Source organism: Staurois parvus, unplaced genomic scaffold, assembly GCF_062004578.1.
Source record: "Staurois parvus isolate SC_StPar_1 unplaced genomic scaffold, SC_StPar_1.0 ptg000141l, whole genome shotgun sequence".
NCBI classification, from domain to species: Eukaryota; Metazoa; Chordata; class Amphibia; order Anura; family Ranidae; genus Staurois; species Staurois parvus.
In genome coordinates this window covers 988061-1000612 of record NW_028317937.1, presented here as the reverse complement: position 1 = coordinate 1000612, position 12552 = coordinate 988061, and the positions used below count along the sequence as shown (strand labels likewise).

General features: G+C 40.0%; 1 protein-coding gene across 2 annotated transcripts in view; it reads left to right on the top strand.

The window, feature by feature from the left end:
• PLPPR3 (phospholipid phosphatase related 3) overlaps positions 1-5242 on the top strand; it is a 58303-nt gene extending 53061 nt beyond the window's left edge. For both annotated transcript variants that reach the window (XM_089673570.1, XM_089673569.1), the window contains exon 9: positions 3194-5242. In XM_089673570.1, coding sequence (XP_089529696.1) covers positions 3194-4300 — 1107 coding nt within the window. In that variant the 3' untranslated portion in view covers positions 4301-5242. The remainder of the gene's footprint in view (positions 1-3193) is intronic.
• The last annotated feature ends 7310 nt before the right edge of the window (positions 5243-12552 follow it).

Sequence of the window (12552 nt, the reverse complement as noted above, 5' to 3'; positions counted from 1 at the left end):
ATCGGACCTCTGAAAAGTATAAGCATGCATATGTACTCAGTACTTGGTTTGGGCCCCTTTTGCAGCAATTACTGCCTCAATGCGGCGTGGCATGGAAGCTATCAGCCTGTGGCACTGCTGAGGTGTTATGGAAGACCAGGATGCTTCAATAGCGGCCTTCAGCTCTTCTGCATTGTTCGGTCTCATGTCTCTCACCTTTCTCTTGGCAATGCCCCATAGATTCTCTATGGGGTTCAGGTCAGGCGAGTTTGCTGGCCAATCAAGCACAGTAATCCCATGGTCATTGAACCAGGTTTTGGTGCTTTTGGCAGTGTGGGCAGGTGCCACGTCCTGCTGGAAAATGAAGTCAGCATCCCCGTAAAGCTTGTCTGAGGAAGGAAGCGTGAAGTGCTCCAAAATCTCCTGGTAGACAGCTGCGTTGACCCTGGACTTAATGAAGTACAGTGGACCAACACCAGCAGATGACACGGCTCCCCAAATCAACACAGACTGTGGAAACTTCACACTGGACTTCAAGCATCTTGCAGTGTGTACCTCTCCATTCTTCCTCCATACTCTGGGTCTTTGGTTTCCAAATGAGATGCAAAAGTTGCTCTCATCAGAAAAGAGGACTTTGGACCACTGAGCAACAGACCAGGTCTGTTTTTCTTTAGCCCAGGTAAGACGCTTCTGAAGTTGTTTGTTGTTCAGGAGCAGCTTGACAAGAGGAATACAACATTTGAAGCCCATGTCCAGGATCAGTCTGTGTGTGGTGGCTCTTGATGCACTGACTCCAGCCTCAGTCCACTCCTTGTGAAAGTCCCCAACACTTTTGAATGGCCTTTTCCTGAGAATCCTCTCCAGGCTGCGGTCATCCCTGCTGCTTGTGCACATTTTTCTTCCACACTTTTCCCTTCCACATAACTTTCTATCAATGTGCTTTGATACAGCACTTTGGGAACATCCAGCTTCTTTTGCAATAAACTTTTGAGGCTTTCCCTCCTTATGAAGGGTGGCAATGATGGTTTTCTGCACAACTTTCAGGTCAGCAGTCTTTCCCATGATTGTGATTCCTACTGAACCAGACTGAGAGACCATTTAAAGGCTCAGGAACCCTTTGCAGGTGTGGCTTATTATGGCATAGTTAGCTGATTAGAGTGGGACACTTTAAGCCTAGAATATTGCACCTTTTCACAATATTCAAATTTTCGGAGATTGTGGATTTGGGGCTTTCATCACAATTATGACAAATCATGGCTTGAACTATCTTGCTTTGCATGTAATGAGTCTATCTCATATATTAGTTTCACCTTTTAAGTTGCATTACTGAAATAAATGAACTTTTGCATGATATTCTAATTTTTCGAGTTTCACCTGTAAATATAGCAGCAATTGCACCAACGTAGGATATCCTAAAAACCCAGTCAGAATAAAAATAGATATAAAAAGTGCAGCGCTAAAAAAGGACATACATAAATCAATTAAATTTTGAACAATAAAATGTACACGGTGCTCATGTATTACACCAAATAGAACAGTCTTAATATTCCTGAAAAAACATGCAGGCTTGACTCAAGAAGGTCAGTAATCTCAAGAGGTGACTTTTAATAGCGTAGATATTAAATAATCCTTGTGACGTCACTCCGTGCATCTAGTTATGAAATACACAGTCACCAGAAGCACATAGAACATGTGCATTACACCATCAAATCTCCGTCAGGTCCCCTTTAAATGGATACAGACAGCTAACCAGGAGCAAGGATCCCAGGTCTGGACACCAACCTCCCATGAAGCTCTCCCTCCTCTGGGGGTCTCCAAGAGTAATTGGCTCAAAGCCAAGTAATATATAAAAAGATTTGTATAATGTACTTTTCAAAAATTGATTGAATTAGCATTGAATGTTCTAAAAACAGTACCACCAAAATCGTAGACAATAAAATACTATAAAAAGCACGTGCAGCAGTAACAAAACAATGTGGCTGTGTCATCCAATATCCAAGATGACTGCCGGACCTCGGCTCAATTTTTGAAAAGTACTACATTATAAGAATCTTTTTATATATTACTTGGCTTTGAGCCAATTACTCTTGGAGACCCCCAGAGGAGGGAGAGCTTCATGGGAGGTTGGTGTCCAGACCTGGGATCCTTGCTCCTGGTTAGCTGTCTGTATCCATTTAAAGGGGACCTGACGGAGATTTGATGGTGTAATGCACATGTTCTATGTGCTTCTGGTGAGTGCATATTTCATAACTAGATGCACGGAGTCACGTCACAAGGATTATTTAATATCTACGCTATTGAAAGTCACCTCTTGAGATTACTGACCTTCTTGAGTCAAGCCTGCACGTTTTTTCACGAATATTAAGACTGCTCTATTTGGTGTAATACATGAGCACCGTGTACATTTTATTGTTCAAGATTTAATTGATTTATGTATGTCATTTTTTAGTACTGCACTTTTTACATCTATTTTTATTTTAATGTTTACCTGTTATATTTTCTCCTTTATCTATACACTACACACTGTGATACCTTATGTACTAAGCAGACTTGATGTTTGCTGGTGTATTTATTGAAAACAGTTATGCTTAGTCTGCTTAGTACATCAGTTATCAGCATTTTTACATTTTAAAGCAAAGACATTTGTGTATTCCATTGCACCATATATACTGTACTATTGACAATTCCTGGTAATGGGAGTGCATTAGTCCATGCTAGGTATACATGTTTGATGTATGAAAGAACTTTGTCTGCAAGCATTCTTTTCCATCGGGTTCATACTTTCCTTGTTCATACATAGTTCATTTTTATTTCACTTTATCCTACGATTCCCCTATTTGTGATTAGAAATGTGTTTGTTTTTACAAGAAAATCCAACATGTTTGATCTGGCACTTTCGGTTGCAACACGAAAAATCGTGTGTCGCAGTGGGAACACTGATGATGCAAAAAACAAACAAACTGGCTATTAATAAGAATTTTTGTTTGGTTTTCGAGTTGTCTATAGCCTGATTTAAACTTACCATACATACTACAGTCTGACCATACAATCTTTGTGCAATCTCACTATCAAACATTTGTAATAATAGGACTTACCTAAACTATCCAATCAATTTGTATCCAATCAGGTAGGCCCCTGTTCTACACAATTTCTCTTGAAAAAATAATTGCTTTGTTTTTTTGTGATTTCATTGACTGATGATGTTTCATTATAGGTTCAGCGTGAGAAAAATTCTCTTGGCAGCCTAAAACGTGCCAGCGTGGATGTTGACTTATTAGCCCCAAGAAGTCCCATGGGAAAGGAGAACATGGTGACTTTTAGCAACACTTTGCCCCGGGTGAGTACCCCATCCATGGAAGACACTGGCCGTCGGCACATGACTATGCACATGCCCAATGAAGGCTCTCGTCAGAGGACAGCAGGACCTGAATGGAAGCCAAAGCCTATTGAAGGGCGTAGTCTGACACTTGGGGAGGAGGTAGCATTGGCACAAGCCCATCGAAGGGCAGCCTCTGAAACTTCAGGTATTATACTTGATGAGCCAGACCCCGACAGGGTTCCTCCATCACTTTATCCCACAGTTCAGGCTCGGCCAGGAGCTCCTCGGGTACTTATTCAGCCGCGCCCTGCAGCCCCACCACTTCTACACATCCCTGAAGAAAATCAAACTGGTTCTCCAAAAAGCAGCTCAGCAATTAGAGCCAAGTGGATGATGATGGCTGAAAAAGGTGGGGCACCAAGAGCAACTGCAAATCCTCCTAGATTAATGCAAGTGATTGCCATGTCAAAACAACAACAACAACAGCAGGCAACAGTACTAGGCTCCAGTACTCCAAAACATTCAGAAACATCTTCATCTTCAACAACCAGCAGTTCTGACTCTTCACAGTATCGCTCACCCTCAGAAAGGGACAGTTCCAGCATTGTCACTATTGACGCTCATGCACCTCATCACCCAGTTGTTCATCTGTCCTCAGGCAATGGCCCATGGGAATGGAAGGCGGGGCAAAAGACTGGAGATCCCCAAGAACCAGGAAGTTATGACATGAGCAAGGATTTTCGTGGCTACAGGCCACCCAAAGGTGCTGGTGTGTCTCCTGGTTCCTCCATTAGTGACATAGAGCCTGATTCTGAACCACGTTGTGGACCAACTGTCAATGTTGCTGGAGGTGTGCCAACACCTCTAATAGCTGAAGCTATTGGCCTTGCTACCCGGGAAGCTAGTCTGAGAAGGAAACCCCAGACAAGTGAAAGGGAGTGTAGTGAAGAAGCGGAAGAGCCATTTTACAAGAAGATTCAGAATCAGCGATTTAAGGACTGAAATAAAGAAAAGGAAAATGTAAATACGATGGCATGTTGGACATGGGGAATGACACTACACAAAACAGAAGCAAATCACTGCCCAATTAGCATGGAAGAATTACTCTTGTACAGAAAGTGATGTCAAATCTCCATGGAAACTGTACTGAAATGACATTTTGAACTCTGTAAAAACATCAGTATGACATACATTTTCATACAGTGATGACTCAAGTTGCCTTCCTAATTTGTACAGCACATTGAACTGGTAGCAACTAATCAAGAATCAAGAGTTTTGCTTACGAAAGACACAGTTCTGTAAAAATGATTTTTGTAACATTTATAGCTATATACAATATGACAACATTTTCTTTCCTTGAGAAAATGGGAAATCTACAGATCTCTGAGGCTCAGTTAAAAAGTTGTTTCCCTCAGCTCAACTTGCTCAGGAAGAAATAATGCACTGCATGATGCCAATTCGGAGATACATTTCAGACAATGTCATGGTTGAAACAAATGTACGTTTTGTTAAGATTTGTGGATAAGGAGAGGGATAAAGTGAAGCTACAAGGTGCACAGCAGTAAGGTATGAGTACTGCAGTAATCCAGAATTATATAAACTTGGAAGACCTTAAATAACATTTCATGTGGAAAGTGTTTTACACAGGCCAATTCTCTGAAGAGAATACATACTAGGGTTCTCAAAGGTGCTCAGTCTTTTTCATGTTGCAGTCAAAACTGCACCATTAGTATTTTTCTGGCAACAAAAATGCGTGTCCTACATATTCCAACAGAAGTCCATATTTGATATTATGAAAAAACTTGTAATACTGTATTCAAATTGGGAACTGGCCTACAGGCTGCACTCCATACGGCATGACAGGGGTGTATCCTAAACCACTGTTTAAAGAATTTGTACTCAATTTCCACCAGCCTTTTGTCCAATTAAACAGTCTCAATTTTGTGTTGTTTACAAGCTCAAGTCTTTGAAAAAATTATAATTTGGTTTTCTCCTGTTTTGTGGAAATCATAGCCCAAACAGCATTATATATTATTCCAATGAAGGTGAACATATAACATAATGAAAACTCTTATGTTTCCAACCATTTGTTATTTATTCTAGGTAAAACTACTGGTATCAATTTCCCTAGTTGATTCCGAAATGTATCTCTCTAATGGTGACACACGACACTAAAAGCATGTTAGGAGTATAGAGATGTATTAGAACATTAATAGCTATACGAGGTGTATTTAGAAAGTATTGAGAATGATATTTTTAAAATTATTTTATTGAAAATTTTTACAATTGAACATTGTCTCCTTCGAAGTATGCACCTTGTGAGTGTACACTACGCTCCCACCGATTTTCCCATTCATCATAGCATCCTTGGAAGTCTTTTAACCACTTGCCTACCGGGCACTTATACCCCCTTCTTTACTCGGCCAATTTTCAGCTTTCAGCGCTGTCGCACTTTGATTGACAATCGCGCGGTCTTGCAAGATTGTACCCATATGAAATTTTTATCATTTTTTTCTCACAAATAGAGCTTTCTTTTGGTGGTATTTAATCGCTGCTGGGCGCTTTACTTTTTGCGCTATAAACAAAAAAATTGCAAAAAATTTGAAAAAAAAAAGTTTCTTTGTTTCTATTATAAAATTCTTCAAACAGGTAATTTTTCTCCTTCACTAATGTGCGTTGATGAGGCAGCACTGATGGGCAGCACTGATAGGCAGCACTAATGAGGTGGCATGGATAGGCGGCACTGATAGGCAGCACTAATGAGGTGTCACGGATAGGCGGCACTGATAGGTGGTATTGATAGACAGCACTGATAGGTGGCACTGACTGGCATCACTGCTGGGCACTGACTGGCGGCACTGCTAGGCATTGACTGGTGCAACTGCTGGGCACTGACTGGCACAAATGCTGGGCACTGACTGGTGGCACTGACTGGCAGCACTGCTGGGCTGCACTGATGGGCACTGGTGGGTGGCACTGATGGGCACAGGTGGGTGGCACTGGTGGACACAGGTGGGTGGGCACAGGTGGGTGGCACTGCTGGGCACAGGTAGGTGGCACTTCTGGGCACAGGTGTGTGGCACTGCTTGGTGGCACAAGTGGGCGCACTGCTGGGCACAGGTGGGCGGAACTGGTGGGTGGCACTGCTGGGCACCGATCATCAGGGCACTGATCATCAGTGCCCTGATGATCGGTGCCGATCCCTGCTCTGACAACTGCCGGTTCTCGGCAGTACTTTCCTCGCGCTCTGACAGCGTGAGGAAAGTGCAGCCGAGAACCAGCAATTGCATTTCCCGGTGATCAGCGTGCCATGGACACGGCTGATCACGTGGTAAAAGGCCGCTGTGATTGGCCTTTTACCACATCACATGATCAGCTGTGTCCGTAGGACACGGTGATCACGGAGATCGCCAGGGGCGCACCCCCGGGGGCGCGCAGGTGAGCGTGTTCTGGGAGGACGTCATATGACGCCCTCCCAGAACTGGCCAGCCGCAGTGTAGCCGTCATTCGGCTATCTGCGGTTGGCAAGTAGTTAAGAGGGATGGCGTTCAGAGCCTGCATAGTGGCTCTTTGGACATTATCCACGCTACCATTACATTTTTCTTAATACAAGGCACTTCAACAGGGTGTCCCAAAAAAGAATGTCTCGACTCGGACAGGGCTGGAATGCAACTGATCAGTGTTCTAACGTATCCAAATTAAAAGGTATGCGCTAATAACAAACTTATACAAAAGTGTATGTCATCATCCAAAAAACATTAGTGTTTTAAATAAATTAGAGTGTCCAAACATAAATTAGTGTCCAAAAAAATATATATATCTTCAGTGACTTGAACCAATTGTGAGAAATCCACCACCAAAGGAGAATAAATGAACTCACCAGAGCTAATGGCTGGTCAGATTATAAACCAGCAACAGCGCTTGTGCTCTGGGAGCAATGAACCCGATGTCCAAATAGATATGGTGATGTTTCAGATACTTCCAGATAATAATCACAGCCAAACAACTTTGCAGCCCAAGCTCTTATAATGAACTTCTCCACTCTGTCTCATACCTCCATGAGAGCATGCAGTACACTCAGGGACAAAAAAGAGAACATAATGGTGCAATACATTTTTTTCATTTATCTCTTTAATAAAAAAGGTATAAGGAAACTCACAAACAAGGTGTCCAACAGACACCAGCTTCAATCGCAAAAAAGGGTTGAGATACAGTTAACGCTCACCGCAGATCTCTCCCATACAGCACAGACCAGCAAGGTTCTCTAACATCCACATCAAATAGGCTACGCCCAACCGGTTTCGTCACACCGACGTCATCAAGGGGCGGTACAGATGGGAACGTCAGACAGCTCTTATAAATACCACCCTTCATCTACATAGTTTTAACACCCAGCCAATCACTGCGTTCCTAGTCTCCTTAATCACGCCGGCTAGAACAGGTGTTTCCCAATTTAATTATACATATACTCTATTATATAAACAAAAAAGCTAAATATATATACCCTGCAGGTTTGAATCAGCACAATACCGTTCTCCTTCAAAATCACCCACAAAAAAATATAAATATAAAAACATAAATATATGCAGAAAAGCAATATATACCATCCTGTGCATGGCTCTTCAAACCACAGAAAAACCCTTAAAGGGCCATGCACAGAACTTAAAGCACAACTCTTCTCATACACAAAAAAATTAAAAAATAATTTTTTTTATAAAAATATAAACCAAATTAAAATAAACTATATATAACGATCACTACATGTAATCAATATTTTAAAATATTTATCTTAAAAATTAGTCAAAAAACAATTTAAATCAATATCTATGTTTAAACCTCTTGGTACTAAAGACTCCAATTCATATATCCAAAAAGTCTCCTTTTTTGATATTTCTTATATTGATATATCAGATCTGAACCCCTCCAATGACTTTTTACTCTCTCAATTCCATAAAATGTCGCTAAACTCAGATCACTATTGTGTCTTAATTTAAAATGTCTTGAAACACTATGTTTGTCAAACCCTCTCTTTATATTGTTCAAATGTTCATTTATCCTAGTCTTCAACTGTCTCCCTGTTCTTCCAACGTACTGAAAATGACACGGGCATTCCAAAACATAAATCACATGAGAGGAATTACACGAAATAAGTTGTTCGATCTTGTATTCTTTCTTAGTTATATTTGAAATAAATTTCTTCCTCTTTATTTTATTCGATCTATTTATCGTTCTACATGCTTTACACCTGTTACAATGAACAAATCCCTTCAAATCGGGAAAAAAATCCACCTCTTTTGGTGGATCTAAAACATTATGCACTAATTTCGTCCTTATAGATCGATTTTTCTTATAAATAAATTTAGGTTTTTTTGGGATGATCTTTTTCAATACCTCATCTTTTAACAAAATCGGCCAATATTTCTTGAAAATACCCTCAATCTCCTTATACTGATTATTAAAGTTGGTAATAAAAGCCATATCAAAGTTGTTATTCTTTATCTTTCTATTAGACAGAAAAGTACTTCTATCCTTTTTATCAATCATTTCCCTTTCTGTTGACAAAAAAGGTTTTTTATATCCTTTCTCAATAAACCGATCGATCAATACATCAGTTTGATCAACAAAATCTTTCCTTAAACTGCAATTCCTTTTAATTCTTGTAAACTGACTTCTTGGGGTATTATATAGCCATTTAGGATGATGTCCACTTGAAACCGGGATATAGCTATTTTTATCAATATCTTTAAAAAAAGTTTTAGTATAAATCTGTCCATCATATTTATATAAGATCAAATCCAAAAAATTAACCTTTTCAAAATCTTTAGTAACAGTAAACTTCAACCCATAACGGTTTTTATTAATATAGTTTGAAAATCCTTCAAGATCTATTTCAGAACCCCTCCAAATTACTATAATATCGTCTATGTAGCGCCTATACAGCGCCACCTGTGGCCATTTTTCAAATATACATTCTTCTTCCCATTTATCCATAACGATATTAACTACACTGGGAGCATACTTAGCACCCATAGCAACGCCCCTACATTGCTGAAAAAAAGTATTATTATACCAGAAGAAGTTATTCGACATCACAAATTCTAGTAATTCACAAATAAATGCTCTTTGAGTTCTTTTAATATGTGATTTATGTTTCAATGCCCATTTAACTGCTTTCAAACCATCATCTTGTTTAATGCTGGTATATAAGGACTCAACATCAATAGTGACCAAGTAGCAACCTTCAATATTCTCTAAACTCGCCAAAATACCAATAAGTTCTCCACTATCCCTTAAAAAGGAACGATTGTTCTTCACTATCGGTTGTAAAAATGAATCTATGTATTCTCCGACTCGAGAGAAAATAGAATTAATCCCACTCACAATGGGTCTACCAGGGGGTGTTTTTTTATTTTTATGTAATTTGGGTAGGTAGTATATAGTAGGAATTCTTGGATTATTAATACATAAATATCTCGCCTCTTTCTCGTTTAAGACTCCTAAGTCTTTACCTTTATTAATCAGCAGTTTTAATTCACCCTTCAATCTTTTAGTAGGGTTTGATGCAAGAATTTTATATGTATCTTCAACTTTAAGCAATCTATCCATCTCAAGTTCATAATCTTTTTTATTTAAGATAACAATGCTACCACCCTTATCAGGTTTGAAGAGCCATGCACAGGATGGTATATATTGCTTTTCTGCATATATTTATGTTTTTATATTTATATTTTTTTGTGGGTGATTTTAAAAGGAGAACGGTATTGTGCTGATTCAAACCTGCAGGGTATATATATTTAGCTTTTTTGTTTATATAATAGAGTATATGTATAATTAAATTGGGAAACATCTGTTCTAGCCGGCGTGATTAAGGAGACTAGGAACGCAGTGATTGGCTGGGTGTTAAAACTATGTAGATGAAGGGTGGTATTTATAAGAGCTGTCTGACGTTCCCATCTGTACCGCCCCTTGATGACGTCGGTGTGACGAAACCGGTTGGGCGTAGCCTATTTGATGTGGATGTTAGAGAGCCTTGCTGGTCTGTGCTGTATGGGAGAGATCTGCGGTGAGCGTTAACTGTATCTCAACCCTTTTTTGCGATTGAAGCTGGTGTCTGTTGGACACCTTGTTTGTGAGTTTCCTTATACCTTTTTTATTAAAGAGATAAATGAAAAAAACGTATTGCACCATTATGTTCTCTTTTTTGTCCCTGAGTGTACTGCATGCTCTCATGGAGGTATGAGACAGAGTGGAGAAGTTCATTATAAGAGCTTGGGCTGCAAAGTTGTTTGGCTGTGATTATTATCTGGAAGTATCTGAAACATCACCATATCTATTTGGACATCGGGTTCATTGCTCCCAGAGCACAAGCACTGTTGCTGGTTTATAATCTGACCAGCCATTAGCTCTGGTGAGTTCATTTAATCTCCTTTGGTGGTGGATTTCTCACAATTGGTTCAAGTCACTGAAGATATATATTTTTTTTTGGACACTAATTTATGTTTGGACACTCTAATTTATTTAAAACACTAATGTTTTTTGGATGATGACATACACTTTTGTATAAGTTTGTTATTAGCGCATACCTTTTAATTTGGATTATTGTTGCCAAAATTTATTTTGGGTGGGATATGCTGCTGACACTTTGGTGTTTTTTGTAAGTGGCGCTTTTTTCTTCTTTTTTAATTTGGTAGTGTTCTAACGTATACCTGCCACCCCACCCCAAGTGACTTTGGCCAGCTTCTCCCTTCATAGAGCCCTTCTTAAACGTAGGAACTTCATCCTCATTATATTCTGGACACACCTCGTATAAGGTTTTTATTGCTTTCTGTGTCCCCTGTGGGAAGATTTCTTAATTTTATGGTAACCAGGGCAGAAAGTGAGGAACATTCTTCCAAATAGGTTCACAGACAGCAATTAAATCCCAACAATGAAATCCTTACTCCTAAACTACAGAAAAAAAAAGTTTTGGGTGGACATACACTCTAAGAAGGTAGAAGGTGTCCAAGGCATGCTTGCTCTCAATGTATTCATTGTGATATATATTTTAGGAGCTCAGATATTTTAGAGTTAAGCCGGTCATAGATGATACAACTTTCTATCCTGCAAGTATGGGTTGCAGGAATGAAAATTGCTCAATTCCCCAGTCAACACAGTCAGTTGATGGAAGCTATTATGTCCTTCCTGCCAGGAAAACACTGTGATTATTACTAGTGGCTATAGCTGCTGGCGATAATCACATGAAAAATCAGACAGGCTGGTTCTACCCAAGTTGTACAATTGAATTGAGTACAATCAGCCTGCCCATAGATGTTCGAATCTTGGCCAGTTCCTGCTGAACTGAGCCATCGATGGCCAGCTTTAGGAGTGGTGCCCTCACATGGCATTGTTGTTTTACATGTGTTTGCACTTTTATGCTGACTAACTGGAGAGTGTTTAAAGTACGATTGAGGACTCATATATGACAGTCTAATCAAGTACCTGATCCAGTCACTATATGATGCAGAAGCCTCATAAAGTAAATAAAAACATCTTTTACCTTCCCTGACTGAGCCAAATCCTCCTTTATGGGTGTCTCAGATACTCCACCTCCCAGACACTGCAGCTCACAGTGCTCCCACTGGTTTCAGCAACAGTGCTGTCAATCCAGAAAGCAGTGGGTAGGAGTCGGACTGGGTATGGCCAGATGCTGACTGACAAGCTTCAGGTTTGTGAATAAGTAGGCACAATGTTAATTGCCACACAACTGTTAAACATTTATTTATCCCATTTGAATGCAAGCAGGCACAGTCTACATGAGAGAGGAAACTCTGCTCTGAATTCAGAAGCAGTGCAGCATTGTTGCCACAGCATCACAAGGAGCTGCATTATAACTACAAAGGTAAGGTGCTGCAACCCCTCCAATCGGGAATAAAAATCTCTTGGGCAAACGGGTGCACGATCCACAGTCGCAGAGGTGTCACAATTCTACAAAAAACACATCGTTAATACGGAGATGTTGATGCGTTTCAGCTGATTAGGGTTGTGTTTACTCTGAAATCATTAATATAGAAGGATTTTAATGAGCAGCATATAGAGTTGTGGATCATCTACTTGCTTTACATTAAGGAAGCTGCATTAGGTGGACTTCAGTAGCAGAATCAACAAGTCTTTGTGTTGCTTTGCAGGGGGATCTGTTCTTGCATGGGGAAAACTGTTCTTATAATTACATGTGCAGCACATACAGTAAAATGCTCATGCACTACCAGCAACTACAG